The sequence below is a fragment of the Salminus brasiliensis genome, chromosome 23 (assembly GCF_030463535.1).
Source record: "Salminus brasiliensis chromosome 23, fSalBra1.hap2, whole genome shotgun sequence".
In the NCBI taxonomy this organism is placed as follows: Eukaryota; Metazoa; Chordata; class Actinopteri; order Characiformes; family Bryconidae; genus Salminus; species Salminus brasiliensis.
The window spans coordinates 922,771-949,995 of NC_132900.1; the positions used below are offsets into that span (position 1 = coordinate 922,771).

General features: G+C 43.3%; 2 protein-coding genes across 3 annotated transcripts in view; both read left to right on the plus strand.

Annotated features, from left to right (window-relative positions):
* xrn1 (5'-3' exoribonuclease 1) overlaps positions 1-3,471 on the plus strand; it is a 29,130-nt gene extending 25,659 nt beyond the window's left edge. For both annotated transcript variants that reach the window (XM_072668595.1, XM_072668596.1), the window contains exons 39-41: positions 405-504; positions 904-1,067; positions 1,548-3,471. In XM_072668595.1, the coding sequence (XP_072524696.1) occupies positions 405-504; positions 904-1,067; positions 1,548-1,835 (552 nt within the window). In that variant the 3' untranslated portion in view covers positions 1,836-3,471. The remainder of the gene's footprint in view (positions 1-404; positions 505-903; positions 1,068-1,547) is intronic.
* A 4,400-nt stretch (positions 3,472-7,871) lies between these two features.
* On the plus strand, positions 7,872-26,691 carry gk5 (glycerol kinase 5). The gene is made up of 16 exons (XM_072669008.1): positions 7,872-8,608; positions 9,801-9,894; positions 10,498-10,573; positions 11,282-11,375; positions 15,152-15,283; positions 15,903-15,978; positions 16,555-16,616; positions 17,362-17,435; positions 17,536-17,596; positions 17,850-17,976; positions 18,812-18,916; positions 19,397-19,491; positions 19,883-19,986; positions 20,717-20,776; positions 21,481-21,614; positions 21,763-26,691. Exons 1-16 carry the CDS (start codon positions 8,480-8,482, stop codon positions 21,927-21,929), a joined length of 1,590 nt encoding a protein of 529 aa, XP_072525109.1. The 5' UTR covers positions 7,872-8,479; the 3' UTR covers positions 21,930-26,691.
* Positions 26,692-27,225: the final 534 nt, after the last annotated feature.

Sequence of the window (27,225 nt, forward strand, 5' to 3'; positions counted from 1 at the left end):
ATAAATGTAAAGATAAACAGTGTAATAACATGCAAAAATGTAAAGAAGAATAATTTTTATATATGTTTATCACATGATCCTGAGGAGCCTGATTCTATAATACCTGTACCTGTTTTCAAAGTCTGTAGAAGAGCATGGGTTTGGGGACTGATCTTCTCTGTGCTCTTCAGACGCTGTGTGGATGAGTTCAGCTCCACCAGCAGCTCACCGCATTTCCTTTAACAGAGGACTGAATAGATAAACTGGGTGTTGGATGGGAACTGGGAATACTGGCCTTCCTCCAGTAGAGCACTGGGACTGCTGTAGGAGAAGTGTGTAATTAGGAGTGCAGCACAGCAGCGTGAGCCTCAGGTTTACATCTCAGCATGTTTATCTCTCTCTCTCTCTCTCTCGTTTTTTTTCAGACGTCTGTGGGCTCATTTCCTCTTCCTCCTGCCCTGTTCTCTGGAATGCAGCCCATGAGGCCGATGGCCCCTCATCCCTCCATGTTCGGGCAGCCTCCAGGTTTGTGTTGAGAGCTGCTTGATTTGTATACTTCATATTCATTATTATTATTTTTTTATTTTGGTCAAGCTCAGTTTTGATTCAGCTCCAGACCCAGGGTTTCTTACTGGGCTCTCAATTGTTCTTAATATTTTTCACTAATGACATTTTAACTGCATTTTAATGATTTTTTTTTACAGTGTTAACCCTTTAAACAGCCTCCGTCCCGCCGGTTCTTGCAAACTTCCATTAGCAGAGAATCGCCCCACCTGTGTGCACAGAATCCCTGTAGTAATACGCCTGAGTGTGTGACAGGGGGGTTAAGCGATGGCAGTATTCAGGACTGCAGAATGCTGTTTCGCATGGTGTTGTATCTCCTGCAGTTCAGTTGCTCACATCCAGATGTTTTATTCTATCTAGGTGGTCTTTTGATGTCCCCACAAGGCTTTGGCCCTCTGCCCTGGGGTATGCAGCTCCCGCCTCAGGTGCCACAGCCTTTCTACGGAGGAACGTTCCCAGGAGCTCGGGGCCCACCACCACCCTCCGCCCCCATCGGCTCACACAACCAGTTTGTCCCCCTGCAGGCAAGAACCTTAATTACTGTATTATTGCCTAAGTCATCGCACGCTCACCTTAACCCCCTGTATGACCGCAGCACGAAGGGGGAGGCACTTTTTATGTGTTTGTTTTTTTCTGATTTCTCATAAATCCAGTAAAGAAAACGTCAAATTAGCATTTTAGATGTTAACAATATCGCACATGTCTTTTGCCCGACCTTAACCCGTGTGGAGGTGTTCAGTAATCTCTAATAGACTTGCTCTGTTGGCTCTGCTCTGTACTTTAGACCGTGCTTATAGATAACAGACAGTCATACAGTGTCAGATTCTGCATATGCAGCTTGGCTGATTTAGTATCAGGGTCTTCAGGGCAAAATGTGCCAGATTTGATTTTTATTGACCGTCTAAATCCAGGGTTGGTTGGGCAACATTAGCTTATGCGTTTTCCGTTTAGTAGAGTGTCTCTGCTGACCCCGCGCACGTCTGCCTTCCTTCTCGTCCCTCCAGGTGACTAAGAAGCGGATTTCAGGCCGGAAGAACCAGGATGTAAAGCCGGAGTCTGCGAATGCTGCCCGTTCCTATGGCCATGAAATGCCCCAGTCAGCCTCGGCCGTTCCCCAGAGCGCCCCCAAAACTCCTCCGCCCACCAGTGCCCAGGATCCTGCTGACAAACACGCGCCCACCACCCCCAATACACCTCGCCAAAACCCAGCCCCCCACACACCAGGCTCCGCCTCCAAGCGCAAGCAGAGAAAACTCGCTGTCAATTTTGAAGCTGCGAAAGTGACGGACTGAGACCGTGTACAGCGCCTCCGTCTGCCGCTGCGTCCAGATCTGTTGTGTTTTATTATTGATACGTTTTTTTAAGATACGATCAGAAGTAACTCAGAATTGAGTGAAATGCAAATTCAAAAACCTCAGTGTTTCCATCATGATTCTGAAACAAGGCCAGGTTCAGAGAGAGACCTGGGTCTTTTTTTTTTTGTTTGTTTGTTTTTTTTTTGGGAAGGTCTTGACTGGAGTCGGGTGGTGAAGCAGTTCCTCTTTTAAGCTCATTTTCATTTTTTTTGACCAAATATGATCAGTTCAGATTATGGTAAGAGAGGTTTTACATTCGGGGGGGATGTTTATTTTCATCCAGTACCAAATTATGCTTTTACTCAGATCAGTGCTTATATTTCAATGCTGGCTTTTTAATATTTCAGCAATACATTTTTTGGCACAGTAAAACAAATACTTACATAATTTACCACAAAATTTACTCAAACAATTAGGTATTTTTAATACCTAATGTTCATGTTTGCGTTGCAGTAATACAGTCCAGTGCGGTAAGACAGGGGCTCGTACCTGCAGTATCTTGTATTCTCTAACTCAGCAAACCCACAGAGCCTCGGTTCACACGCTCAGCCTGCTCGCGTTCTCCTGGACTGGGTCGTTAGAGATTATGTTCTAGTCCAGGTTTGAAGGAATGCTTTCTCAAACTAATCTGCTGATATTATTAGAGCTGATTACCACATTTATACGAACACACACTTCCTATAGAAGCAAACGGGCCGATGCTTGGCTGGTTTAGCGTCTGCCCGTTGACTTCTGTTAGACTGTAGGGGGGTTTGGGTCCGCAGGTGTTCTGCTCTTTTCTAGGCACGGAGAACCAGATCAGAATTCTGATCCATGGTGACCAGCAGAACTCCACAGATGTAGCAAACACAGATTATTTTGGGAACGGCTGAAATACCTCCCAGAGGTTTAGTTTAGCTCGTTTAGCCGGTTTGACATCCTGTGGTCATTTTGCCAAAGGCGCGCTAACGCAGGATCGCTAGGAGGAAATCATTTCAGCTCATTTTAACACTGTCTTGCTTTTAAGTCTTATTTCTGCCGCAGGTTGTGTTCTCGGGTGCGTCTGCTGTAGCTTATCTACAGGACTTAAGGGTTTCTGATTCGGCCGTTTTCCATGGGTTGACCCACAGTTGGGCAGTTTTCTACTATAATTTCTTTCACTTTTTCTTTCAGTGGAAGAGAATCAAAGCTTCAGTTTTTAATATGAACTTTTGAGTATTTAAATCCATGGATTTTAAGTCTGCCATTTTAAAAATGGATGTATTACTGATTCTGGCACTGATGTTTTGTTTTTTTTGTTTTTGTTTTTTGCGCCCCTTTCTGGTGCGAAACGAGCTCCGCCCCCCATGTCGTCACTTTGTTTTTGTGCTTAAATTTTCTCTTTAAAAAAATAAGAAAAAAGCATCACCCCTCCACATTGTCCTCTAGTGTCTGTTTTAATGTGGGAAAGTGCCGTTTGTGTGCAGTGTTGTTTTGAAATGAACTCTGTAGCTAATTTAAAGGATCTGAGCACCAAAATACGCAAAATCTGAACTGCGCCTCCCGGTTCGGGACGTGCTGTAAATAGACATTTAATAAAACTTTTGTTATTGTACTTCCTGCCCTGTATGTGTTTACCGCTCCAGCCCCTGAAGGAATGCTGTCATGTGAAGGGCTCAGATCATGAAAAACTGAATTTCCCTCACTTTCATAAATAAAGGAGAACCACTGGCTCGTCCGGTCTTTTCCGTCCACATTTAGAGAACAAGCTGTAAATGATTTAAAACCGCTGTTTTTTTGACATCACAAGAACCATCTCATTTAAACTGAGATCTCCGGCAATCCAGCCTCCCACCATTTAGCTCCGCCCACTGCTATGTAATTTTGCCGTTCTCAGGGGTTCTTCTCTGAGTGCTTTTGAATGTGGCCTATTAAAACAGAGCTAATCTACATATATTGGGCTCAAAGGCACAGTAGCAGATATACTGCCTGTTTAAAACTAGGGGATGCTTTTGTTTAATTTCACGACAATAACAAACCTACGCCTGAGTGGAGATCGTGCTTCACTACCAGGGTCAACATTCAATAACAAACTTCATGCCATGTTCACACCCTAAAAATGCAGTTCAAATGATTCACCCCCAGTTTATCAGCCAATCAGCCAGGACCAATTTAAATATCTCAACACAACTAGAACCAGAGTTCTCTCTACAGTCACAGAATCCCACTTTTAATGACGACTGCAGCCTCAGTTCCTCAATCCCTCCATCGGAAGTGTCTTTGGTACCGAGTAGAGAACCGCATGCGGTTCTGACCTGCTGCAGACGTGATGCACAGCCAGACTCCAGCTTCTGGCCGAATCTCAGCCCATTCCTCATGGGCAGTGTCCTCCAGCTCACTATCACTCTGGGGTTTGCTGCTGGAGGCGCTTCTTTAAATCCCACCAAAGATTCTCTATGGGGTTTAAGTCAGGCGATTGTGGCGACCACTCCCGAACCTTCCAGGACGACTTCGATTACCAAACCTTGGGATCACTGTCCTGTTGCACCCAAGCTTTAGTGTTTTTACTGTTTATGTTTCAAATAGGACTTCCTGATATTTGATGGACTCATTCTTGCCCACCACAGGTTTACAGTGCCAGAGGAAGCAAAGCAGCCCCAGAGCATCACCGAGCCACCAAACAGAATATGCTTCATTCCTCCTCCTCTTTCAGACGTATACGCTGCTGGGCCAGAGACCCAAAAAGGTCCAGTACTGTTTCAGTGATTCACAGAAGATCACAGAAGCAAAACTGGACCTTTTGGGGGGTGTGTGTGTGTTGGGCGTGTACGTACCTTGTACGAAACTCATGCAGGCTGATAAGATGGGGAGTTTAACACACCTGATTCAGCTGATCATACAGGTCACTCACAGGTAAAGATACACTTCAGACTAGGGTTTATAACGGGGCAAATCTCCAGCAGCGCGGCTCAGTTCCCGTTAATGTTCATATCTGAAATTAAAGATGAGCTCTGAGCTCATATTTTTTATACTGACTTAATGTGTCTAAAAAGTCTGGTCTCAGTTTTTAAATGAGGAAAACATGATGTCTGATATAGTCATATGCAAAACTTTGTGCACCCCTGTTCAAATTCATGTACAGCTGCTGTTCGGTCTGAAACACACTTCTACAGAAACGTACTGAGCCAGAATTGTTCAGATTGTTTAAGGAGTTTAATACCTATTAAAAGCGTTACACAAAATATACTACATACGCATTCAGCTCCACAAGCAGTATCTGGATCAGTGAGGTCAGGTACTGATGTTGGATGAAGGAACTGGATGGAGCTCCATCATCACTCCAGAGAACCCCATGCCCCAATGCAGGGTCTTTAGAAACCCATCACCTTACTGACTTGTGTTCAGTAGAGTCTAAGAGTATCTTTGAATTAGTCAAGTCAAGTCGAGTCAAATTTATTTGTATAGCTTTTTACAACTGTTGTCGTCACAAAGCAGCTTTACATAATTATTACTTAATAAAGAACAGAGACAGAGAAGAAAGAAGAAATAACATGAAGCGTCAAAGACCCCCGTGAGCAAACCAACGGCGACAGTGGCAAGGAAAAACTCCCTCAGAGCTGGAGGAAGAAACCTTGGGAGGAACCAAGACTCACAAGGGGGACCCATCCTCCTCTGGCCAGACTGTTTTAAACATTAATGATAAAAATTACCAAACCAGGTACAACAGAAAGTTAATAGTGGCAATATTAATAGTGTCAGACAGACACTAGTCCATCTAGGTTTCAGCACGGCCACCAAACAGGCAGCAGCGGCTGGCGGGTGAGCCATGGGTGGTGGCGGGTTGGGGGGGACCCGCTGGCTGGACTGGTAGGTGGCAGCTGGTTAGATGCAGGTAGAGGGGACCTCAGCGGGCAATCTTCCTGCAGATCGGGCTGGGTGGCCATTTACTCGGGGAAGGTAAAGAGAGAGAAGTTAGTTCTAAGAGGAATTTTATGGAGGGCAGAGAATGTTGAGAATCAGCATCTGGGTATGTCTGATGACTCCGGCAGGTCTGATTATCACAGCATAATTAAAAGGAGAGAGCCAGAAGGTAACACGGACACGGGCGTACCCTGAGAACACCAGCATCTATCTGCTCCACCGTCAACAAACCTGAGTGATCGCGTGTAAGCAGAGAGACGACAGCTCCAGCATCTCAGTGTACTACAATTCCCTGTGTCCTCGAACCCCTGGACCTACAGCCCTTATCTAAGGAACATTAATTACCAAAAGCTAAACTAAACAGATGAGTTTCAGCTTAGATTTAAAGATTGAGACTGTGTCTGAGTCCCGAACATTATCTGGAAGGTTATTCCAGAGCTGGGGGGCTTTATAGGAAAAGGCTCTTCCCCCTGCTGAGGTTTTCAGAATTTTGGGAACGCGTAAGAGGCAGCACCCTGAGATCTAAGTAGTCTTGATGGTTCGTAATATACTATAAGATCCTGCAGGTACTCAGGAGCGAGGCCATGTAGGGCTTTATATGTTAATAGAAGAATTTTGTATTCAATACGGAATTTAACTGGGAGCCAATGAAGTGCTGATAGAACTGGACTGATATGGTCAGATGTTCTAGTTTTAGTAAGGACCCTGGCTGCAGTGTTCTGAACCAGCTGAAGTTTATTGAGGTTCCTGCTGGAACAACCTGACAGTAATGCATTACAGTAATCTAGCCTTGAGGTAATAAAAGCATGTACTAGCTTTTCTGCGTCCTGTAGTGATAAGGAGTCTCTTAGTTTGGAGATGTTCCTAAGCTGCATAAAGGCTGTTCTACTAATATTAGCTATATGTTGCTCAAATGATAAATCTGAGTCGAATGTGACGCCAAGATTTTTAGCTGCTAAACCAGGAATGATGGGAGAATCTGCCAAGTCTAACATTAAGTCTGATAGTTTATTTCTAGAGTCTTTTGGACCTAAAAGGAGAACTTCGGTTTTGTCACTGTTGAGGAGAAGGAAGTTATGTGACATCCAGAGTTTTATATCCTTTACACAGTCCTCCATTTTCTGTAGTCTACATTTATCATCAGGTTTGGCTGATATATAGAGCTGTGTGTCATCTGCATAGAAGTGGAAATTAACGCCATGTCTGCTTATAACTGAGCCCAGTGGTAACATGTATAATGTAAATAATAGTGGTCCTAAAATTGAGCCTTGCGGAACTCCATATCTTACTTCTGTGTAGTTTGAAGATAAATCATTTATCTTTACAAATTGGAAGCGTCCCGTTAGATATGATTGGAACCATGATAGGGCTGTCCCTGTGATTCCAACCATTTTCTCTAATCTTTCTAGTAATATACTATGATCTATTGTATCAAAGGCTGCACTAAGGTCTAGTAGGACTAATAAAGATACGTAGCCTTGATCAGAGGCAAGAAGGAGATCATTCGTAATCTTCACTAGGACTGTCTCTGTGCTGTGATTGAGTCTAAATCCAGACTGGAATTTCTCATACATGTCATTTTTACTCAGGTATAAGCAGAGTTGTTGGGCCAATTATTATTATGGAATTATTAGTCTATTCTAACTAGCTGAGTTTTTTTTTTTGGGTAAATAGCAAAGCACTATTGTAAGTCGCTCTGAATAAGAGCGTCTGCCAAAAGCCTTAAATGTAAATGTAAATGTCTAGCCCATGCTTGGTGGGGCACTGGCCGCTGTGCATGGTGACCTTAGGCCCATGTGCTTGCCGCTGTGCACACGGCTTTACATATTTGTCTGTATTCTTGCTCCAGCATCCTCCAGCATAACCACACTGGAATGAGCTGAGGAGCTTCATTAAAGGTGGAAAGTAAGAAATACCACTAAAATGGCCAGAACAGGGTTAAAACAGCAGCAGGACAGAGGAAAACACGCATGACTAGACAACACGTGGTGCCCTGCTGTGCACTGCAGCTTTAAGGCGCGGCCACGCCCACCAATCGACTGATGCGTGACGTCACTTGTATACTATTCACACCCTCGGTGGGGTTGAGCACTTCTGCGCGGTGGAGGGGTGGCGAGGCGGTCCGGGCAGCAGTTATCGCTTGTTTTCAGTTAGAAAAAGTGACCAGAGGAGAGTTTCTGACCGAATGAACGATGTTGGATATTATAATGAGGGGAAATACAAAGCCGGCGCGGCTCGGAGTAAGGTTAACTTTCTCGTAGGTGCCGTAAGAAATGTAACAGTGGTGTATCTTCAGTTTAGTGCGTGTTTTAATAGCTAAGGACCCGGATTGTGTGTGTTTATATGTGTTAGATTTGAGAAAACGACCCGGTTTCGGTTCAGTAAGCGTGGGAGAGGTGGGCGCGTCCGCCCCCGGTTTTAGACAAAGTGGAATCGCCCGCGCAGCTCAGAGCCAATCAGCGTTCGCCACTGCCTCCCGCGTGCCGGAGTTCTTAAAGAGACAGTGCGGCGGAGAGGGGAGGCAGCGCGGGGAGGCAGCGTGTGGAGGCAGCGCAGGGGAGGGAGGCAGGGAGGCAGCGTGTGGAGGCAAGCTAAGCTGAACAGAACCGCTCTGGATAATCAGACAGTCTCTCTCGGTAATATCCCGCCGATATGAAGGCAGGCTGCTGGGGTGTGTCGTGACTGAGAGGGTTTCCTCCGCTATGGGGACGCAGAGGAACGGCTTCAGTAAGAGGGAGGGCTTCGTGCTCTCGGTGGATGTGGGCACGACGTCCATCAGGTGTCACGTTTACGATAAAGCGGCCAGAATCAGAGGCTCCTGCACCACCAAGGTAACTTTTATGAGCATGAATAATTCCACTTCATGACTTTATATCATTAATCAGCTGTGCAGAAGTCTTAAACACTCATAAAAGTTGCTTTTAGCTGTAAAACATTGTAGAACCTCAGAATAAACCATCATATAATCATCATATAATCATCATATAATCATCATATAATCATCATATAGTTATTATATAGTTATTATATGATCCCTCTGTGGCCTGTATGCATTGTTAAGGTCCACCAGCAGATCATCAGCATCTTTTAATAAAGCTCTGATTAGATCAAATAGGGCTTGTATGGGAACTGGGAAGCAGCCTTCCTCCACAACCTAAAATACTTAAAGGTGAAGTCCACCAAATTTTCATAATTACTGCATAATTCAGAGTTTGGGTTTGAGTCGGGGATCCGGTGTGAATCTGAGCTTCACTGTAGAGAAACTGACCCACTCTGATCTGATGATGATGATGATGATGAAGGTAAAATAGTGGAGAATCTGATCTAATCCAGTTTTCTTTAGGGACTACTTTCTGTAGCTGCACTACACCCTGCAGCATGTATCCCTCCACCATTTTAATGATCTGGTTCTAAAAGCAGGTTCTAGAGCCGAACTCTTCTCAGAACTCTGGTAGAACCGTGTCTCAGGCATCAGGCAGCGTCTTCATCACCATTAGGTGAAGAACTTTCTGTGAGGAGCTTTTATTAGAGCTTCAGACGTCTGCTTCCCTTCTCCTCCACCAGAGAACCACAGCTCTGACTGGGGGAGCTTATCTAGAACCTCCACTGTAGAACCACAGCTCTGACTGGAGGAGCTTATCTAGAACCTCCACTGTAGAACCACAGCTCTGACTGGAGGAGCTTTTCTAGAACCTCCACTGTAGAACCACAGCTCTGACTGGAGGAGCTTATCTAGAACCTCCACTGTAGAACTCCAGCTCTGACTGGAGGAGATTATCTAGAACCAAACGTTTCACACCTAATCTCCACTCTGACTGACTGTAAGATCTTAATCAGTTAGTTTTTGAGAATATGAAGGATCTGCAGACCTGAATGTTCTGTAGTAATGAGCGTCTGGTCGAGGTTATTATGGTCTGTGTTTACCGTGTGCGGGAACTGCAGTGCGGACTGTGGACCGAAGTGATTTGTTTGCGCTCAGATTTCCTCTTTGAAGTTTATGAATGGTGTTTCTTGTTGTTGCAGGTGCCTCTGCTGTACCCTGAACCCAGCCGGGTGGAGATGGACCCTGAGCAGTTGTGGCAGGGGTTCGTTTCAGTGGTGAAAGGAGCTGTGAAGGGTTAGAATCACGCATACAATCAACCTTCCTTACAACTCAGCATGCAGGCATTGCAAAAAAATCCGGACAGAGCTACACTATATGTCCAAATATTTGTGGACACACCTTCTAATGAATGCATTCAGCTACTTTAAGCTGCACTCATTGCTGACACAGGTGTGCAAATGCACACACAGCTTGTCTAGTCCCTGTAGAGAAGAAGTACTGCCAATAGAATAGGACTCTCTGGAGCAGATCAACATCATGACCCTATTGGCTCCATGCTGCCTAATAATGCCAGGTGTGGGGTAGAGGGGTATAAAGCCCCCCAGCATTGAGGAGCTGTGGAGCAGTGGAAGAACTGTGTTCTCTGGAATGATGGAGGAGGAGCTCCATCCAGTACTTTTGGATAGGATGTGGTGAGGTGGGGTGATGATCATCATCCAACATCCTGACCTCACTAACGCTCCTCTTCTCTGAGACAGTTACTCCAACAGAAGCAGGATTAGCTCTTTTTAATACCCTTGATTTCAGAAGAAACGGTGAATGAGCAGGTGTCCCAATACTTTTGTCCATATAATGTAGGTTTTCAAACTTGGCTCCTGTGTTCTCCTCATGTTTCAGATTCAGGTCTGCAGATGTGCCAGATGGAAGCCATAGGCATCTCAACTCAGAGAGCCACTTTCACCACCTGGGACAGGTGAGCATTACATCACACAGTGAGACGGAAAACCCCTCAGAGCTCCTCCAGATCTTCATCAGCTGGTAGATGGATGAGGTTTAGGAGACGGTGGGACTTTCTTTAGTCTATAAACCCAAACAGAACCAGAACCACAGAGCTGAAGAACACTGGAGGAACCAGAACCACCTTCACCTCAGCACAGTGTGTGGTATCACTCCGCCCACTGCGCTCCGGTCTGAGAGAGGAGCAGCTCTACAGAGCGGGACGTGATGAGGAGGAGGATGTAGATCCAGCTTTAGCTTAAATGTTTAAATTACTTCTTTTCTAAATACTTTTATAATATTAGCAACATTAGCCTAGCATCTCCAGTTTTAAACTAAAGAAGCTCACATCAGATACTGAACACCTCTTGACCAAACCACTGAGTGTGGTGTCAGAGATCAATCCTGATACCCTGGTTTCTGACTGAACTGCTCCTTTAATGGTCTGGTAGGTTATGATGGAGGAATTTGTCCTGATACGTAAACAGGAAGTACAGAATAGGAAAATACACATACTGTGACACAATTATTCACAACTGATGTTCAGCTGATTGGTCATAAGTCCAGTTCAATCCTGTGTGTTGTAATAAGAGACAGTGTGAGTGTGTGTGTGTGTGTGTGTGTGTGTGTGTGTGTGTGTGTGTGTGTGAGTAAATAATGGCATATCCTGTGTTGTGCTCTGCAGGCACTCAGGGAAGACGTTTCATAACTTCATCAGCTGGCAGGACCTGAGGGCAGCAGAGATGGTCAGATCATGGAACAGTTCCTGCACCATGAAGGTGAGGACACACCTCAGGACACACACATGGTTCTGACCATTAGCTTTAATACTAAATAATTTGTAGTGGTTATTAAATAATTCATAGTGGTTATTAAACAATTCGTAGTGGTTATTAAATAATTTGTAGTGGTTATTAAATAATTTGTAGTGGTAATTAAATAATTCATAGTAGTTATTAAATAATTCATAGTTGTTATTAAGTAATTCATAGTAGTTACTAAATAATTAATAGTGGTAACTATATAATTCAGAGCGGAGACTAAGCAGCCTATAGTGTTTACTGAATGTTTAATGTAATTACTATGTAATTCATAGTAGTTAGTGAGTAACTCAGTTACTGAATAATTAATAGTAGATACTGAATAATTCATAGTGGATACTAAATAACCTGTAGTAGATACTGAATAATTCATACTAGATTCTGATTAATTAAAAAAGTGGTTACTGAATCATTTAAAAGTAGCTACTAAATAGTTAATTATGGCTACTGTATAATTAATTGTGGCTACTGAATAATTCATTGTGGATACTAAATGATTAATAGAGGATAATGAATAAACTATAGTACTTGCAGAATAATTCCTAGTGGTTACTAAATAATTCATAGCGATTACTTAGTAATCTGTACTAGTTAGTGAGTAATTCATAGTGGATACTGCATAACTCATACTGGTTGCTGGTTAATTGGGATTCACCGCTCAGCTGTTACACTGTTGCTGAAAGAAAATGGCTCATTGTTGTGTCAGCAGTCACTTCCCTTTAAATGAAAGGTGGTAATTGTTGGAGGTGGTTGGAGTTCAGGTCTACAGCTGCTGATATGGAGTCTGGGGAACAAACTCCTGCCAGAAGTCGATCAACTCTACAGTCAGAATCTGGCAGGTCTCAGAACTGGAGCTGGATTATTACTCAACCCTATTGTCCTAAATAATGAATCAGTTACACAACACTGCAGAATAACTCATCTGTGAGGTCGTTCGACCTGTTTATGAAATATCATATCTGCTCTACTCTCACCTGACTAAATGTGTGTTGCTGCATCAGGCAGAATGTAAAACAGAAGAGCTTTATTAGTTCTAATAGTCAGTGTTTAATTCCCCGTGTGGCGTCGGTCTGACGGGTTCAGTTTAACCTCTACTAATGAACATCCTATTAGTCTGGAATGCTGTCCTAGTTTCCGCATTTACGAATGTTTATGTAATTCATAGTGGGTACTGAATAATACATAGGGGATATTAAAACATTAATAGAGGAAAATGAATCATTTTTAGTAAATACTGAATAATTCATAGCGGATACTGAATAATATATAGTGCATACTGAATACTTCACAGTTGTTACTAAAACATTAATAGAGGAAAATGAATCATTTTTAGTAAATATTGAATAATTCATAGTAGAGACTGAATAATTCATAGCGGATACTGAATAATTAATAGAAGATAATGAATAATTAATAGTGGTTATTTAAAAAGTCATAGTTCATTAATAATTTATGGCAGTTCCTAAATAATTAATAGTATTTCCTGAATAATTCATACTGGTTACTAAGTCATAATAGTTACATTTACGGCATTTAGCAGATGCTCTTATCCAGAGCGACTTACAAAGTGCTTTGCTATTTACCCAAGAAAAACCTCAGCTAGTTAGAATAGACTAATACAAAAGATACCTCCAAGCTTAGACATTGCTAAACACAATACAATAAGGCAACCATAGAACTAATCGTCCAAGTACTCTCTGAAGAGGTGGGTCTTCAGTCTGCGTTTGAAGACAGCGAGCGACTCGGCCGTTCGGACACCCAGGGGCAGCTCGTTCCACCACTTCGGTGCAGGACAGTAAAAAGTCTGGACGCTTGTCTTCCGTGGATCTTAAAGGATGGCGGGTCGAGCCGAGCCGTACTTGAAGCTCGAAGGGCTCTCGGTGCGGATCGGCTTTTGACCATTGCCATCAGATACGGAGGGGCTGGCTGGTCCAGTCTTGGCTTTGTAGGCCAGCGTCAGGGTTCTGAATCTGATGCGGGCAGCAGCTACAGGAAGCCAGTGGAGAGAACGCAGCAGTGGAGAGACATGGCTGAATTTAGGGACATTGAAGACGACCCATGCCGCTGCATTCTGGATGAGTTGCAGGGGCCTGATGGTGCGCAGAGGGAGACCAGCCAGAAGAGAGTTGCAGTAGTCAAGTCTGGAAGTGACGAGAGACTGAACAAGCACCTGGGTGGCCTCTCTAGAGAGGAAGGGTCGAATTCTCCGGATGTTGTACAGAAGAAATCTGCAGGACCGAGTTACGTTTGCAACATGACTTGAGAACGATAACTGATCATCCATCACTACACCAAGGCTGCGGGCTTCAGTAGAGGGAGTGACCAGTGAGTTCTCAAAGGTGATGGCAAGATCGTTTTTTGGTCCAGCAGTTCCCGGGATGTACAGCAGCTCCGTCTTGCTGGGGTTGAGTTTGAGGTGGTGAGCCGCCATCCAAGAAGAGACGTCCGCGAGGCATGCTGAGATACGGGTGGAGACCTGTGTGTCAGACGGGGGGAAAGAGAGCATGAGTTGAGTGTCATCGGCGTAACAGTGGTAAGAGAATCCATGGGAGGATATCACTTTACCAAGAGAGCGAGTGTAGAGTGAGAGAAGAAGAGGACCAAGAACTGAGCCTTGTGGAACGCCAGTGGAGAGACTACAAGGAGCGGACGTGTCGCCCTGCCACGTTACCTGGTATGAGCGTCCCTGCAGGAATGATGCAAACCATCGCCATGCAGAGCCGGTAATTCCAAGACCGGCAAGGATAGACAGGAGGATCTTGTGGTCCACTGTGTCAAAAGCTGCGGAGAGGTCAAGAAGGATCAGAACCGAGGACAGTCTGGCAGCTTTAGCTGCATGGAGCTTCTCTGTAACTGCAATGAGAGCAGTTTCAGTAGAGTGTGCAGCTTTGAAGCCAGACTGGTTAGGGTCCTGAAGACTGTTCAGAGTGAGGAAGAGAGACAGTTGGTTGCTTTTCTAAATACTTTTATAATATTAGCAACATTAGCCTAGCATCTCCAGTTGTAAACTAAAGAAGCTCACATCAGATACTGAACACCTCTTGACCAAACCACTGAGTGTGAGAGAGAAAAAAAGAGAGAAGAGAGATGGGTCTGTAGTTGCCGATGTCCAAGCTGTCCAGCGTTGGTTTCTTTAGGATAGGCACAACTCTGGCAGACTTGAAGGTGGATGGTACCTGACCTGACAACAGAGAGCTGTTTATGAAAGAGGAGATGAAAGGAAGGAGGTTTGGAGCGATTGTTTGGAACAGAGGGGATGGAACAGAAATCTTCTGCAGACAAAATCATCTGCAGACAGGGTAGTGGGAGGTGGGGGAGTAGGAGGGTTGAGGAGAGAGGAGAAGATGGTGAAGAGTTAACGTGGGTCAGATGCAGATGCTGCTTCCAGTTTCCCCCTGTAGTAGGATGCTTTAGCGGCAGCAACTTCCGTTCTAAACCTGGAGAGAAGAGACTGATAGGAGTGGAGGTCGGAGTCGTGTTGTGACTTACGCCACTTCCTTTCAGCCAGTCTTAGCTGAATAGTTCATTAACAATTTAAAGTAATTACTGAATAATTAATACTGGATACTGAATAATATGATACTAATAGTATGATTGTATTAGACTCATATATATTATGTATTATATAATTATATTATTCATATTATATGTCTGTGTGTGTGTGTCTGTGTGTGTGCGTGTGTGTGTGCGTGTGTGTGTGTGTGTGTGTGTGTGTGTGTGTGTGTGTGTGTCAGGCGGTGCACGGAGTGATGAAGATGCTGCACTTCCTAACCCGTCAGAAGCGCTTTTTGGCCGCCAGTCTGGTGGTCTTCACCCCTCAGCACGTCTCTCTGCGGCTCTCCTGGGCTTTACAGAACATCCCTCAGGTACTGCAGTCCAGTCCGCTGAGATTAGCAGATGGCGCTCGTCTGTCTCAGTGATACACCAGTGTGTTCACCACACCACTGTCCCACCTCGAGCCTCAGCGGCTTTGAAAACAACAGTGGCTGCTTTTAGAGTGTAGCGCTATCATCAGAAATATAACAACATGCTAGATCTACACTATATGTCCAAATGTTTGTGGACACCCCTTCTAATGAATGCATTTAGCTACTTTAAGCTGCACCCATTGCTGACACAGATGTGCAAATGCACACACACAGCTTGTCTAGTCCCTGTAGAGAAGAAGTACTGCCAATAGAATAGGACTCTCTGGAGCAGATCTACATCATGAACCTATTGGCTCCATGCTGCCTAATGCCAGGCGTGGACTAGAGGGGTATAAAGCCCCCCAGCATTGAGGAGCTGTGGAGCAGTGGAAGAACTGTGTTCTCTGGAATGATGGTGGAGGAGCTCCATCCAGTACTTTTGGGATGAGTTGGGGATTATGTGGTGGGGGTGGTGGTCCTCCATTCAACATCCTGACCTCACTAATACTCTTATTGCTGTTTTCTCTCTCTCTCTCTCTCTCTCTCTCTCTCTCTCTCTCTCTCTCCCCCTCTGCAGCTCAGGCAGGCAGTTGATGAAGGGACATGTCTTTTCGGGACCATTGACACGTGGCTGCTTTATAAACTCACTAAAGGTAAACAGCACAGTTAGCTTCACTCCTCTTTACTTAAAGGGACGTTTCACACATTAATGATCATCCCTGCAGAATTCAGTTTCTGTTGTCTTTAATGGAAAACAAGTCAATAATCAGTCAGAGTCAATGTAGAGAAACTTACCCAGATACAGCCCATAATTTATTAGAGATGCACTGATAAATCGTCTGACCGTCTCATATACCCCATTCTGTGGCACATTGACACTTGTGCATCACGCAAGGGCACCGGCAAAACGAACACAGCCTCACACACACACACCTCTGCTGTGACCAAATGGCTCACATTACATGATTATTATCATTATTATTATTATTATTTTATTATTTATTTATTTATTTTAACAATATTAATGAAAACTGTTTCTATATGCTGTCATTTATAATTCTCAAAAAGGCTAAATCAAAATCTGCCCCCAAAATCATGCAGTCGGTGCATCTCTACATTATTTACTATCCAAATCCTCCCGTGATCACCGGTGATGGTGATGATGGTAAATAATGAAATCGAGCTTCATTTAATTTATTTGTTTATGTTGTTTTTGTTTGTCTCTGCAGGTTTGGTCCACGCCACAGATTACTCCAACGCCAGCTCAACTGCAATATTTGACTCCTATCAGGTATTCTGGTTCAGCTGTGTTTGTATTCTGTACTGTGTGTGTGTGTGTGGGTGTGTGTGTGTGTGTGTGTGTGTGCACTGGGCTGTGACTACTGTTCGTGTAGTCTACCCTTCACCCATCTTGGGAACCTATTCTGGGATTTCTGTCTCTCTCCTTTTTTTGTAAATTATAAATTTACTAAATTTACACATTACACTACATACAATAATTACAAATTAATTAGTTGTTGTTTTTTTTAGAATTTTTTATTCTATATTTCCGTCAACTGCCACATAGTAACAGTGATTACCCTGCTGCCCGCTGTCCTGCTCTGAGGTCCTGCATGGATCCATCCTCCCCTCACTGCAGGACTCTGCTTCTGACTGTTTACCTGCAGGAACTTTATCATCTCTCTCACACTCTTATCTTTTACTATTTTCTCTTAATTCAGTTTAGTTTTATTGTTGTTTTTATTTCTGTTTTGATTATTATTATTATTATTATTATTATTATCCGGTGTCGACCTGGACGAGGACGGGTTCCTCTGGTTCCTCTCAAGGTTTCTTCCTCTCGACCTGAGGGAGTTTTTCCTTGCCACTGTCGGCACTAGCTGCTCAAAAGGGGCTCGAACCCGGATCTCTGTAAAGCCGCTTTGTGACAACATTTATTGTGAAAAGCCTAAATAAAAAAAATAATTTGAATTGAGTTATACTCTTTGCTAGAGTAAGTGTGTGTGTGTGTGTGTTTGTGTGTGTGTGTGTTTCAGATGTGCTGGAGTGGGTTTCTGTGTACACTTCTCTCTCTACCTCTCTCAATCCTCCCCAAAGTGCACAATACCAGGTAACCTCTCTCAACAGAGACTATCCAGTCATTTAAAAGACCCTAAAGACCACTTTATTAACCACCCTCACCCCTGCTCTCTCCCTCACTCTCTCACTAGCCACAATTTCGGCTCGTCTGATCCCTCCATCTTTGGGGTTCCTATTCCAATCATGTCAATTGTGAGTATGAATTATGGGTTAAATGCGGAGGACACATTTCCCTGTACAGTGTACAGTGACAAATACGTGCACCTTTACCTTTATTTATCTAATAAATAAATCTGTAACTGTAACACATATATAATATACTCTATAATACAAATCTATAATAAACAGTAAACACTGTTGTTGTTGTTGTTGTTAGGTATGTTTAGTAAATAAGATCAGAGTGTTGGATGTGATCAGTGCTGAGCTGGTGGTCCTGTTTGTGTAGATGGCTGACCAGCAGGCGGCGATGTTCGGGGAATGCTGCTTTGACACAGGTGATGTGAAAATCACCATGGGAACGGGCACCTTCATGGACATCAACACAGGGAACAAGCCGCACACCTCAGTGGCAGGTACACAGTCACACACACCCACACACACACATACCTGCACACTGTAGTCCAAGTGTCATACACCCATTCACTAAACCCGTCTCACACTGTCCCGCCAACCGTTAAGGCTGGATCTGAAGGCGCTTAGGGAAACCGGCAAAGTGGCGTAATTATAAAGAAAGCAGCTGGGCATGGAGGCTGCCTCCCAGGACTGCACGGAACAAAACACGGCCGGTCCACGTGGTGACGCGTACACGCCTCGATCCTTGCTTGGCTAAACTCATACTGCTGCCTTTCAGGACTGACATGCACCTCCTTCTGCACCTCAACTTCAGCCAAAGCTCCCCTTCTTTACCGATCAACAACAACCAGCTGCAGGGTGTGAGTGTATGGGGGATGAGTGTACCATCGGTGTGTACCATCTTTTCTCTCAGACGTCCACTCTGGACTACCTCAGACTGGAGCTAAAAGTTCCATCAGAAGGGGAACTGCACGGGTCTCCTGCGAGCCGTTCTGTGTCATAAACCAGCCAGTCATAAAAGGAAAATCTGAAGTAAAATAACAGGGTGGTAAATAGGCTGTTAAACTGCATCCAATCACACACATATTTCAAACAATATTTCACATATTTCATACATCAAACAACTCAACACTCAATAATACGTCTCTATACATATACAGTATATATCCTTATTTTTCCATTTCTGATATTCTCTGTCTTTCTTTTTATCTATATTTTTTATTATATTATTTAAATCTAATAATACATATTTGTATTTGTATTACTATTTACTATTTCTCTCTGTCTCTGTCTCTCTCTCTTTCTCTGTCTCTGTCTCTCTCTCTCTCTCTGCAGGTCTGTATCCTCTGGTGGGGTGGAAGATTGGCTCTGAGGTTGTGTATCTCGCTGAGGGAAACGCTGCTGGAACAGGAACCGCTGTTAAATGGGCTCAGGAGATCGGTGAGCTATAACACAGCATCCCACTGTTCCAGTAAAGCCATGATTCAGCAAGAAATCTACCCCCCACCCCACCCCGATTGTAGCCAATCGGTCTCCTGCACAGTGTCTGAGGTTTCCTTGTTTATTAGAGCTACGAGGCTAAGACTTTCTACTAGATTTTGGAGGAGCATTGCTGTGAGGCACAGTTCTTCCACTGCTCCACAGGGAGGCTTTATACCCCTCTTCTAGCCCACGTCTGGCATTAGGCAGCATGGTACCAATAGAGTCATGATGTTTATCTGCTCCAGAGAGTCCTATTCTATTGGCAGTTCTTCTCTACAGGGACTAGACAATCTGTGTGTGTGCATTTGCACATCTGTCTCAGCAATAGGTGCAAAGTAGCACCTATTAGTAGCAATAGGTAAAGTAGCTGAATGCATTCATTAGAAGGAGGCTGTATAGTGGGTATTGATTATTTATTTTTGCTGTTATTTCGTACAGAGCTCTTCTCGGACGTGAAGGACACTGTGGCCATGGCCAATAGTGTGAAGGATTCGGACGGGGTGTGTTTTGTGCCTTCTTTCAGTGGCCTGCAGGTGAGTTTTCCTCCTGCAGTTCAGGCCTCCCTCACTCTTCGTTTATCATTCATATACATACATAAACACTCTACACCAGTAAGACTCCCAACTCTGCATTCTCCTACCTGTGGAACATGACTCACTTTAACCTGTGAAGTCCATACCATCAATATCAGGCAGTGCGTGTGGTCTGTGGGCGGAGCTTCTCTTATGGCTTCTTTTGTGTTTATTTGAGTCGTAATTTCTGTCTGTTCTGCCTCCTTCTGCTTACCGTTGAGCACAGGCAGCTCTTTAGTAAGTCCCTGCTCCTCTCTTTGTGTTATTAAGCTCTGCGCTGTGTAGGAATTGACATCACATCAGCTCAGCAGCTGTGTGTGTGTGTTTAAGCCTGTGTTTATGTGTTTTCCAGGCTCCACTGAATGACCCAAAGGCATGTGCTGCTTTCATGGGCCTTAAACCATCCACCACCAAGAGCCACCTGGTCCGAGCTATTCTGGAGTCCATCGCATTCAGGTGAGGCCGTAATCTTCCTGCAGTTTCATTGTCAAATGATTCATATATATATATATATATATATATATATATATATATATATATATATATATATATATATATATATATACACTGCCAGTCAAAAGTTTTAGGACACCCTCCAGTTTTTTCAGTAGTCCGCTGCCGGTGTTGATGGTCCACGCAAGCCCGGTTTGCTTGTTTTGCCATCCTAGCGCTGACTTTCTTACTGCCGCTCCACCTGCAGTCAAACCTGCAGCTCCAGATCCAGAGTGGTGCAGAGCTCCGTAACACCACTCCTACATTGATTTTATATGGATAACAGGGTTGTAAATGATACATTATTTACATTAGCTGTCAAAGCCTAATTTACCTATATTGCAACAGACTGGCTGTAAGTTAACCAATTACTTTCTTAAATGGTTTTCTAAAAAGGCCCTTTTTTCCCCCAATCTCCATCATTTTCAGGTTTTAGTTCATTTTACTGTAAAGCCCCGGGGCAGTTTGCCCTATTTAAGGTCACCAGACTTTGTACCATTAAACAAGTTATTCAATGGAGTGTTCTAAAACTTTTGACTGATAGTGTATATGTGTATATATGTATATGTGCTGCTTTCATGGGCGGTTCAGTTCCTCCCTCAGTAACCATATCAGATCATCTAGCAGAAGGAGGAGGGATGTTGTTGGACATTATCACAGTGTATTGATTCAACTGCTGTATGTTGCATTTCAGGAATAAGCAGCTGTTTGACGTGATGCTCCGAGAAACACGGATTCCTATCACTAAAATAAGGTACAGATCTCCTCTCCTCCATCACACTGTCTAAAAATGGCTTTATACTAGATTCTGGAGGAGCATTGCTGTGAGGATTTGATTGCATTCAGCAACAAGAGTGTTAGTTAGTGAGGTCAGGATGTTGGATGATGGTCACCACCACACCTCATCATCCCCAACTCCCCAACTCATCCCAAAAGTACTGGATGGAGCTCCTCCACCATCATTCCAGAGAACACAGTTCTTCCACTGCTCCACAGCTCCTCAATGCTGGGGGGCTTTATACCCCTCTAGCCCATGCCTATAGGGTCATGATGTTGATCTGCTCCAGAGAGTCCTATTCTATTGGCAGTACTTCTCTACAGAGACTAGACAAACTGTGTGCAGCTTAAAGTAGCTAAATGCCTTACTTAGGGGTGTCCTCAAATATTTGGACATCTAGTGGATGTACTGTGCAGGGGGTTCAGTAGTCTAAGCTCATTATTCAAATTCGGCAATAAATGAGTTTTACTGTAAAAAGCAGGTGTTGATCTGAGGAGAACTCTAAATAATACTAGACTCCATGAGGAGAACCTTGGAGATGTTGAACACAGTGATGGAGAACCACCACCACCTTCTGTAGGAGTGTTATTATTAGTGATTATTCTGATATTAGTGAAATCTAAAATCTAATTAATGGGGTTAATTTTTGTGTGACTGTGTGTGTGACTATGTGTCTGCAGGGCTGATGGTGGCGTCTGTACGAACGATTTCATAATGCAGTTGACCACAGACCTGCTGGGACGAAAGATCTCACGGCCCTCTCATTACGACATGTCCTGTCTGGGGGCGGCTTTCGTGGCTGGTTTAGGAGTAGGTAAGGGAAGGTTCCTCAGTCTGGTTGTAGATTTGTTAGTATTGAGTTTAATATTATGCAGAATTGAGCAAACTACATATTCAAATAATCCCAAAAATAAATACTTTTACACTGATAGTTTTGCTACATGATGTTTTCACGTCTGCAGGTTACTGGACGAGTAAAGAGGAGCTGAAGAAACTGCACACGACTGACCGCCTCTTTCTACCTCAGAGTGGTAAAGGGGACGGCTGTAAGGGCGGAGCGTATAAACCTGTCCTGCAGAGCTGGGAGGAGGCCCTGCAGCGGTCAATGCACTGGTACAGCCAGTCTTAATGGACTGGTACACTGGAGTTTCCAGTTTTGCGGCCACCTACCTCATAATCTTCATTGGCCATTTAATCATAAACATCTACCATGCACTATAGAGGGGTAGAATTACACCGTAGCTCATCTGTTGCTGCACATTATTAGTATTAACCCCCCTCTACCCCATTTATCAGTGGAAGGGGAACACCATAGGACCCCACTGAGCAGATATAATGAGGGTGATGGTCCATTCTAATGGTCCAAACTTTAACCTATTGGCTCCATGCTGCCTAATGCCAGGCGTGGGCTAGAGGGGTATAAAGCCCCCCAGCATTGAGCTGTGGAGCAGTGGAAGAACTGTGTTCTCTGGAATGATGATGGAGGAGCTCCATCCAGTACTTTTGAGTTGGGATGAGTTGGGGATGACGAGGTGGGGTGGTGATCATCTAATATTCTGACCTCACTCCTGCAATCAAATCCTCACAGCAATGCTCTGCTCCAAAATCTAGTAGAAAGTCTTCTTCTTCTCTGGACAGTAGAGACAGTTACTCCAACAAAAGCAGGATCAGCTCTTTAATAGCCTTGATTTCAGAAGATTTCAGAAGAAATGAATGAGCAGGTGTCCCGATACTTTTGTCTATTTCATATATAATAATAAACATCTAAATGATGTTAGAGTTTCAGCCCATATATAGAAACTAAGCTGCAAAAATTGTCACAAGATCCAACTCATCTACATCCGCCCATTCAACCTGCCCCTGTAAGCCCCTCCCACTCGTAGATACTGCAGTTCCCAGCAGTATCACAGCTTATTTGCATACGTAAAGAGAGAAGGTTGTTGTGTGCGTGTGCTGCTGGTACGAGTGTATCAGGCATGACAGGGTAGCTGTAAACCTACAAAGTGCCCCTCTATGGTGGGTGTTTCTGATAAAGTGGCCAGTGAGTGACCTTACAGGGTGGGGCGGAGCTAATGAACCGGAAACCTCAGTGTGTAGTGGACTGGGCGGCTGCTTTAAAGACGAGGAGATTCAGCAGCGAAACCTCTTCTGGTTTCCATAGCAACCGCAAACCGCAAAGATGGTCTGGAATGAGGTCTGGAATCAGCACAGACTAAGCCTAACTCCACAAACTAGCTAACTCCACATATCATCATCATCATCATCTTCCTCCTCCTCTTCCTCCTCCTTCCTGCAGTACTTTCACACTGAGCTCACTGAGTGCTGCTCATTTCTCCTGAGGCTCGTCCCTCAGCTCTGAATGACCGCTGAAAACACTGAAAACTGGACATTGCCCTTTCCGCTGACTTCATTAAGTTAAAAAACTACTTTTAAGGAAAGTTTACGAGGGTGTTGTTTTCCTGACCACACTGTGATCAAACTCACAGGGCTCACCCAGATGCAATTTCTTTTCTTTTCATGTCCGGCTTTAATGCTTTCTCCTTCAGGCTGCAGTTGTGTGCAAAGGTTTGTGCACCCTTGGTCAAACTCTGTGTATCGTTGATGGGGTGAGTGTAGATAGGTCACGTCCCCAGAGAGCAGATAACACAATTACTGAATTTAACAGATTGCCAAAAATCATTATGTACAAGTTTAGTAAAGGAGTATTTGTCACAGATCAGAGTATCAGTGCATTAAGTAGCAGGATCTCACTAATATACAGAGCTACATATATACTACATATGCAGAAAAAGACGGTCCTGCGCATGGAACTTATTAAATGTATAAATATTTTAGGTAATAATAGATCGCAGCACATTTATATATGATGTTTATTTATATTTGTACATTAAACTGAGTTAATACATAAGAATTGTTTTATTGTAGAGATCTTAATTATTGTATTGAACCTTGAATTATTGTATTGAACCAAAATCACATCATTTGAACAGGGTGCAGAAACGCTTGCCGCAGCTGTAGATCTAACTCCGTTGATGTTGTTTGTATTTTTATCTGTTTTAAATTAATCCTAGATCCAAAATATTGCACTGGGGCCTGTGTGATGTGAGCGAGCAGAATGACGACAGTGTGAGCGATCTTCAGAATTCAGTATTCGCTGAATCTTCATTGTACGCGTCCGCGTCCATGATTTCAGTGCCCCTGCACGCGTGGGCCGTGTCTGCAGGATAAAGCAGCGAACAGCCAATTTAAAGGAGGTCACACCCCCTCGACTAATGTTTCTCTGCAGTCGAGCGTCACTAGGAAACACACTCTGCACCTTTGTGGTGGGCGGTGCTGCTGTTTGACTTCGAGTGGCCTTTGGATAGTAAATAATGGCCGAATAAACAGGGCACTGCTAGTCCGGCGTGTTTATCCAGTTCTGTTGAATTAGGATGACCGGTTTGGCGAAAGATTTAATGGACATTAAACATTTAAATAAACGTTACATAAACCTCAAACATTGAAAAAAACATTAAATAAACCTCAAACATTGAAATAAACATTAAATAAACCTGAAACATTGAAATAAACATTAAATAAACCTGAAACATTGAAATAAACATTAAACATTGAAATAAACATTAAATAAACCTGAAACATTAAATAAAGCTGAAACATTAAATAAACCTCAAACATTTAAATAAACATCAAACATTAAATAACACAAAGCAAGAAATGGTATGAAACTAATTTGCAGGAATTTAAGGGTTTAAGTGTATAAATAAATAGACCTCAGGGCTGTTCCCTTCCCCTGACCCTTCACCCTCTCTGCTCCCCGGACGCTGTAGTTGGCTGCCCACCGCTCTGGGTGTGTGTGTGCTTACTGCCCCTAGCTCACTAGTGTGTGTACCTTTGATGCTGACTTTAAAAAACAAAGTTTTTAGACCTAAAAAAATCGTATGAGCCATTTTTTCATGTTCTAGATAGCAAAGTGTCAGAAAGCACACAGTCAAGACTAGTAGAGAAGACTGAACGCTCCACACGGTTTGGGGAGACTATGAAGATTTAGGTGTGCGGTTAGCACCATGTTAATTGGTGGGATATATAAGGACTTCCATTATCTGTTAGCTAGCAGTAGCTCTGTGGTTTCTTTTAAACCCAAAGGAACATAAGTCGGAAATGATGTATGTATAGGTTTTTATGGCTGAACCATCGCTTTATGCTAGTTTTCTCGGTCCTGCACGGTCAGCAGCCTGAAATCAGAGCGAATACGAAGAAAGGGGGCGCATGTCTGAGCTGTTCGCCTCTGAGTCTAGAGGGAATGTGAATTCAGTGTTGTTTGATTAATTGTTGTCTTGTTTACATTCATGGAATTGTGTTTTAAGGCCGTCCTGCTGATTTCATTTCCTGTCTGTAATTTTCTGCTCTTTTTTGTTTAGTTTTTTAGGGTTTAGTTTTTTCTGCTTGTGTTTTAAAACTCTTGAGGACATAAAGGTGTTTGAAGGGCACTTTGGGCAGTGCTGTAGGAGAACCACTGTTCATTCCATCAGAAAAAACAACAATCTTTGTTATGATGAAAGAGATGATGAGAAATGTTATAAATTGGTATAAAGATTCTTTAAACCTTTTTAAGGTTCTTCACACTCACTCCCTCAGAATCCTTTACAGCACCTTTATTTTGACACCGCAGGTACAGAGCTGAAACAGCCTACAAAGTAGACGCGTGTCAGTAGGGGGCGCCCATCCCATTTGGACCTAAGGCCTCATTGTGCTGATTAGTGCTTGGGCCCCATGATATTGCCGCTTGCAAAATCGCAGAATAAGATCCGTCATGCTTTAAATCCTGACCAGTTCACGGTATTTCCACTGCATTTGATAGTCATTTAAGGAATTTTAGCATTAAAATAGGCACAGAAATTCCAGCCTAACTCTTCTGCAGTGTCTTCTTCTGCATGTCTCGAAGTGGTGATGGGAATATTGTGCCAATTTAGCCATAAATCTAAGTTTATAAGATTATGTGTGTTTATTTTAGGACTAGTTACCAGTTAAATAAGTAAGTAACTGATGAAATTGTAATGCACAATGTTGATCAACTGACTTTTTTGGTCTCTGATTGGTGTCTACATCATCAAGACTGTAAAGACTGAGAGCCATATACAGAAACTCTTTTCTTTTAGGGACCACGTGTAAGAGCAACATAACGAAAAGGTGTAGCATCACAGCTAAACCTAGAGAAAACCATGTATCTCCAAAATGAACTCAGGTCAGGGGAGCGGAAAAGCCATTTTCTTTTCTATTTACATATATTATATGCTCTATATTTGAAATATTTTACATATTGTACATATTTTACATGCTTTTGACCACAATGAACAAAACTGCACAGTGTTTAGAATTAGCGTCTTAGCACAGACGTTTGTTAGTTACACAAAATCATATATGTGTTTGGATCTTGTGTTGTTTTTTGTTTTGTTTGTTTTTTTGTTTTTTTCAAGTCAAAATTGGAGATATGTGGTACTTTGCGTAGTGATGCCACACCTAGATGCCTTTGTCATCTTAACGCTGCTCTGTAATGTAGTTAAAGTTTTTAATATCCATAAACGTGGTTGGTGTGGCGCAACATATAACACCACTGTCTGCCAGTGAGCTACCACACCTTGTGGGAGACTGGGGTTCAATTCCCAGTCTGGGTGACTATGCAGCGTTACACCAGTAAGAGTCCTTGGGCAAGACTCCTAACACTACACTGACCTCCTCTGTGATACGAGTAACCTTGTAAGTTGCTCTGGATAAGAGCGTCAGCTAAATGCTGTAAATGTAAATGTAATGTAAACATGCCATAGGATGTGCCTTTCAGACACTTTTAATGGGGTTTAAAGGTCCTCTGTGTGAAGGACGGAGCTGTGAACTAACATTTTAGTCGTAATTCTTGTCTTATTTTCTTGTTTTCTGAATGAAAGTGAGATGTTTTGTGAAGTTTTGCTGAAAGAGTTTCTATATGGAAACAGTTCCACCTTCATTCATTCATTTATTACTTTTTCAGTTAACTTTCCTAAAGCCGTACACACAAGAGATCTTTTAAGATCTTTAATCTCTAACAGAAGATGCTTTAAAGAGAATTCCACCAGTTTCCACCTTCTATATACGTGATTAAATGGTTAAGATGTAAGTCAGAGCTGTTCTACAGTGGAGGTTCTAGATAAGCTCCCCCAGTCAGAGCTGTTCTACAGTGGAGGTGAAGGGAAGCAGACGTCTGAAGCTCTAATAAAAGCTCCTCACAGAAAGTTCTTCACCTAATGGTGATGAAGACGCTGCCTGATGCCTGAGACACGGTTCTACCAGAGTTCTGAGAAGAGTTCGGCTCTAGAACCTGCTTTTAAAATCAAATCATTAAAATGGTGGAGGGATACATGCTGCAGGGTGTAGTGCGGCTACAGAAAGTAGTC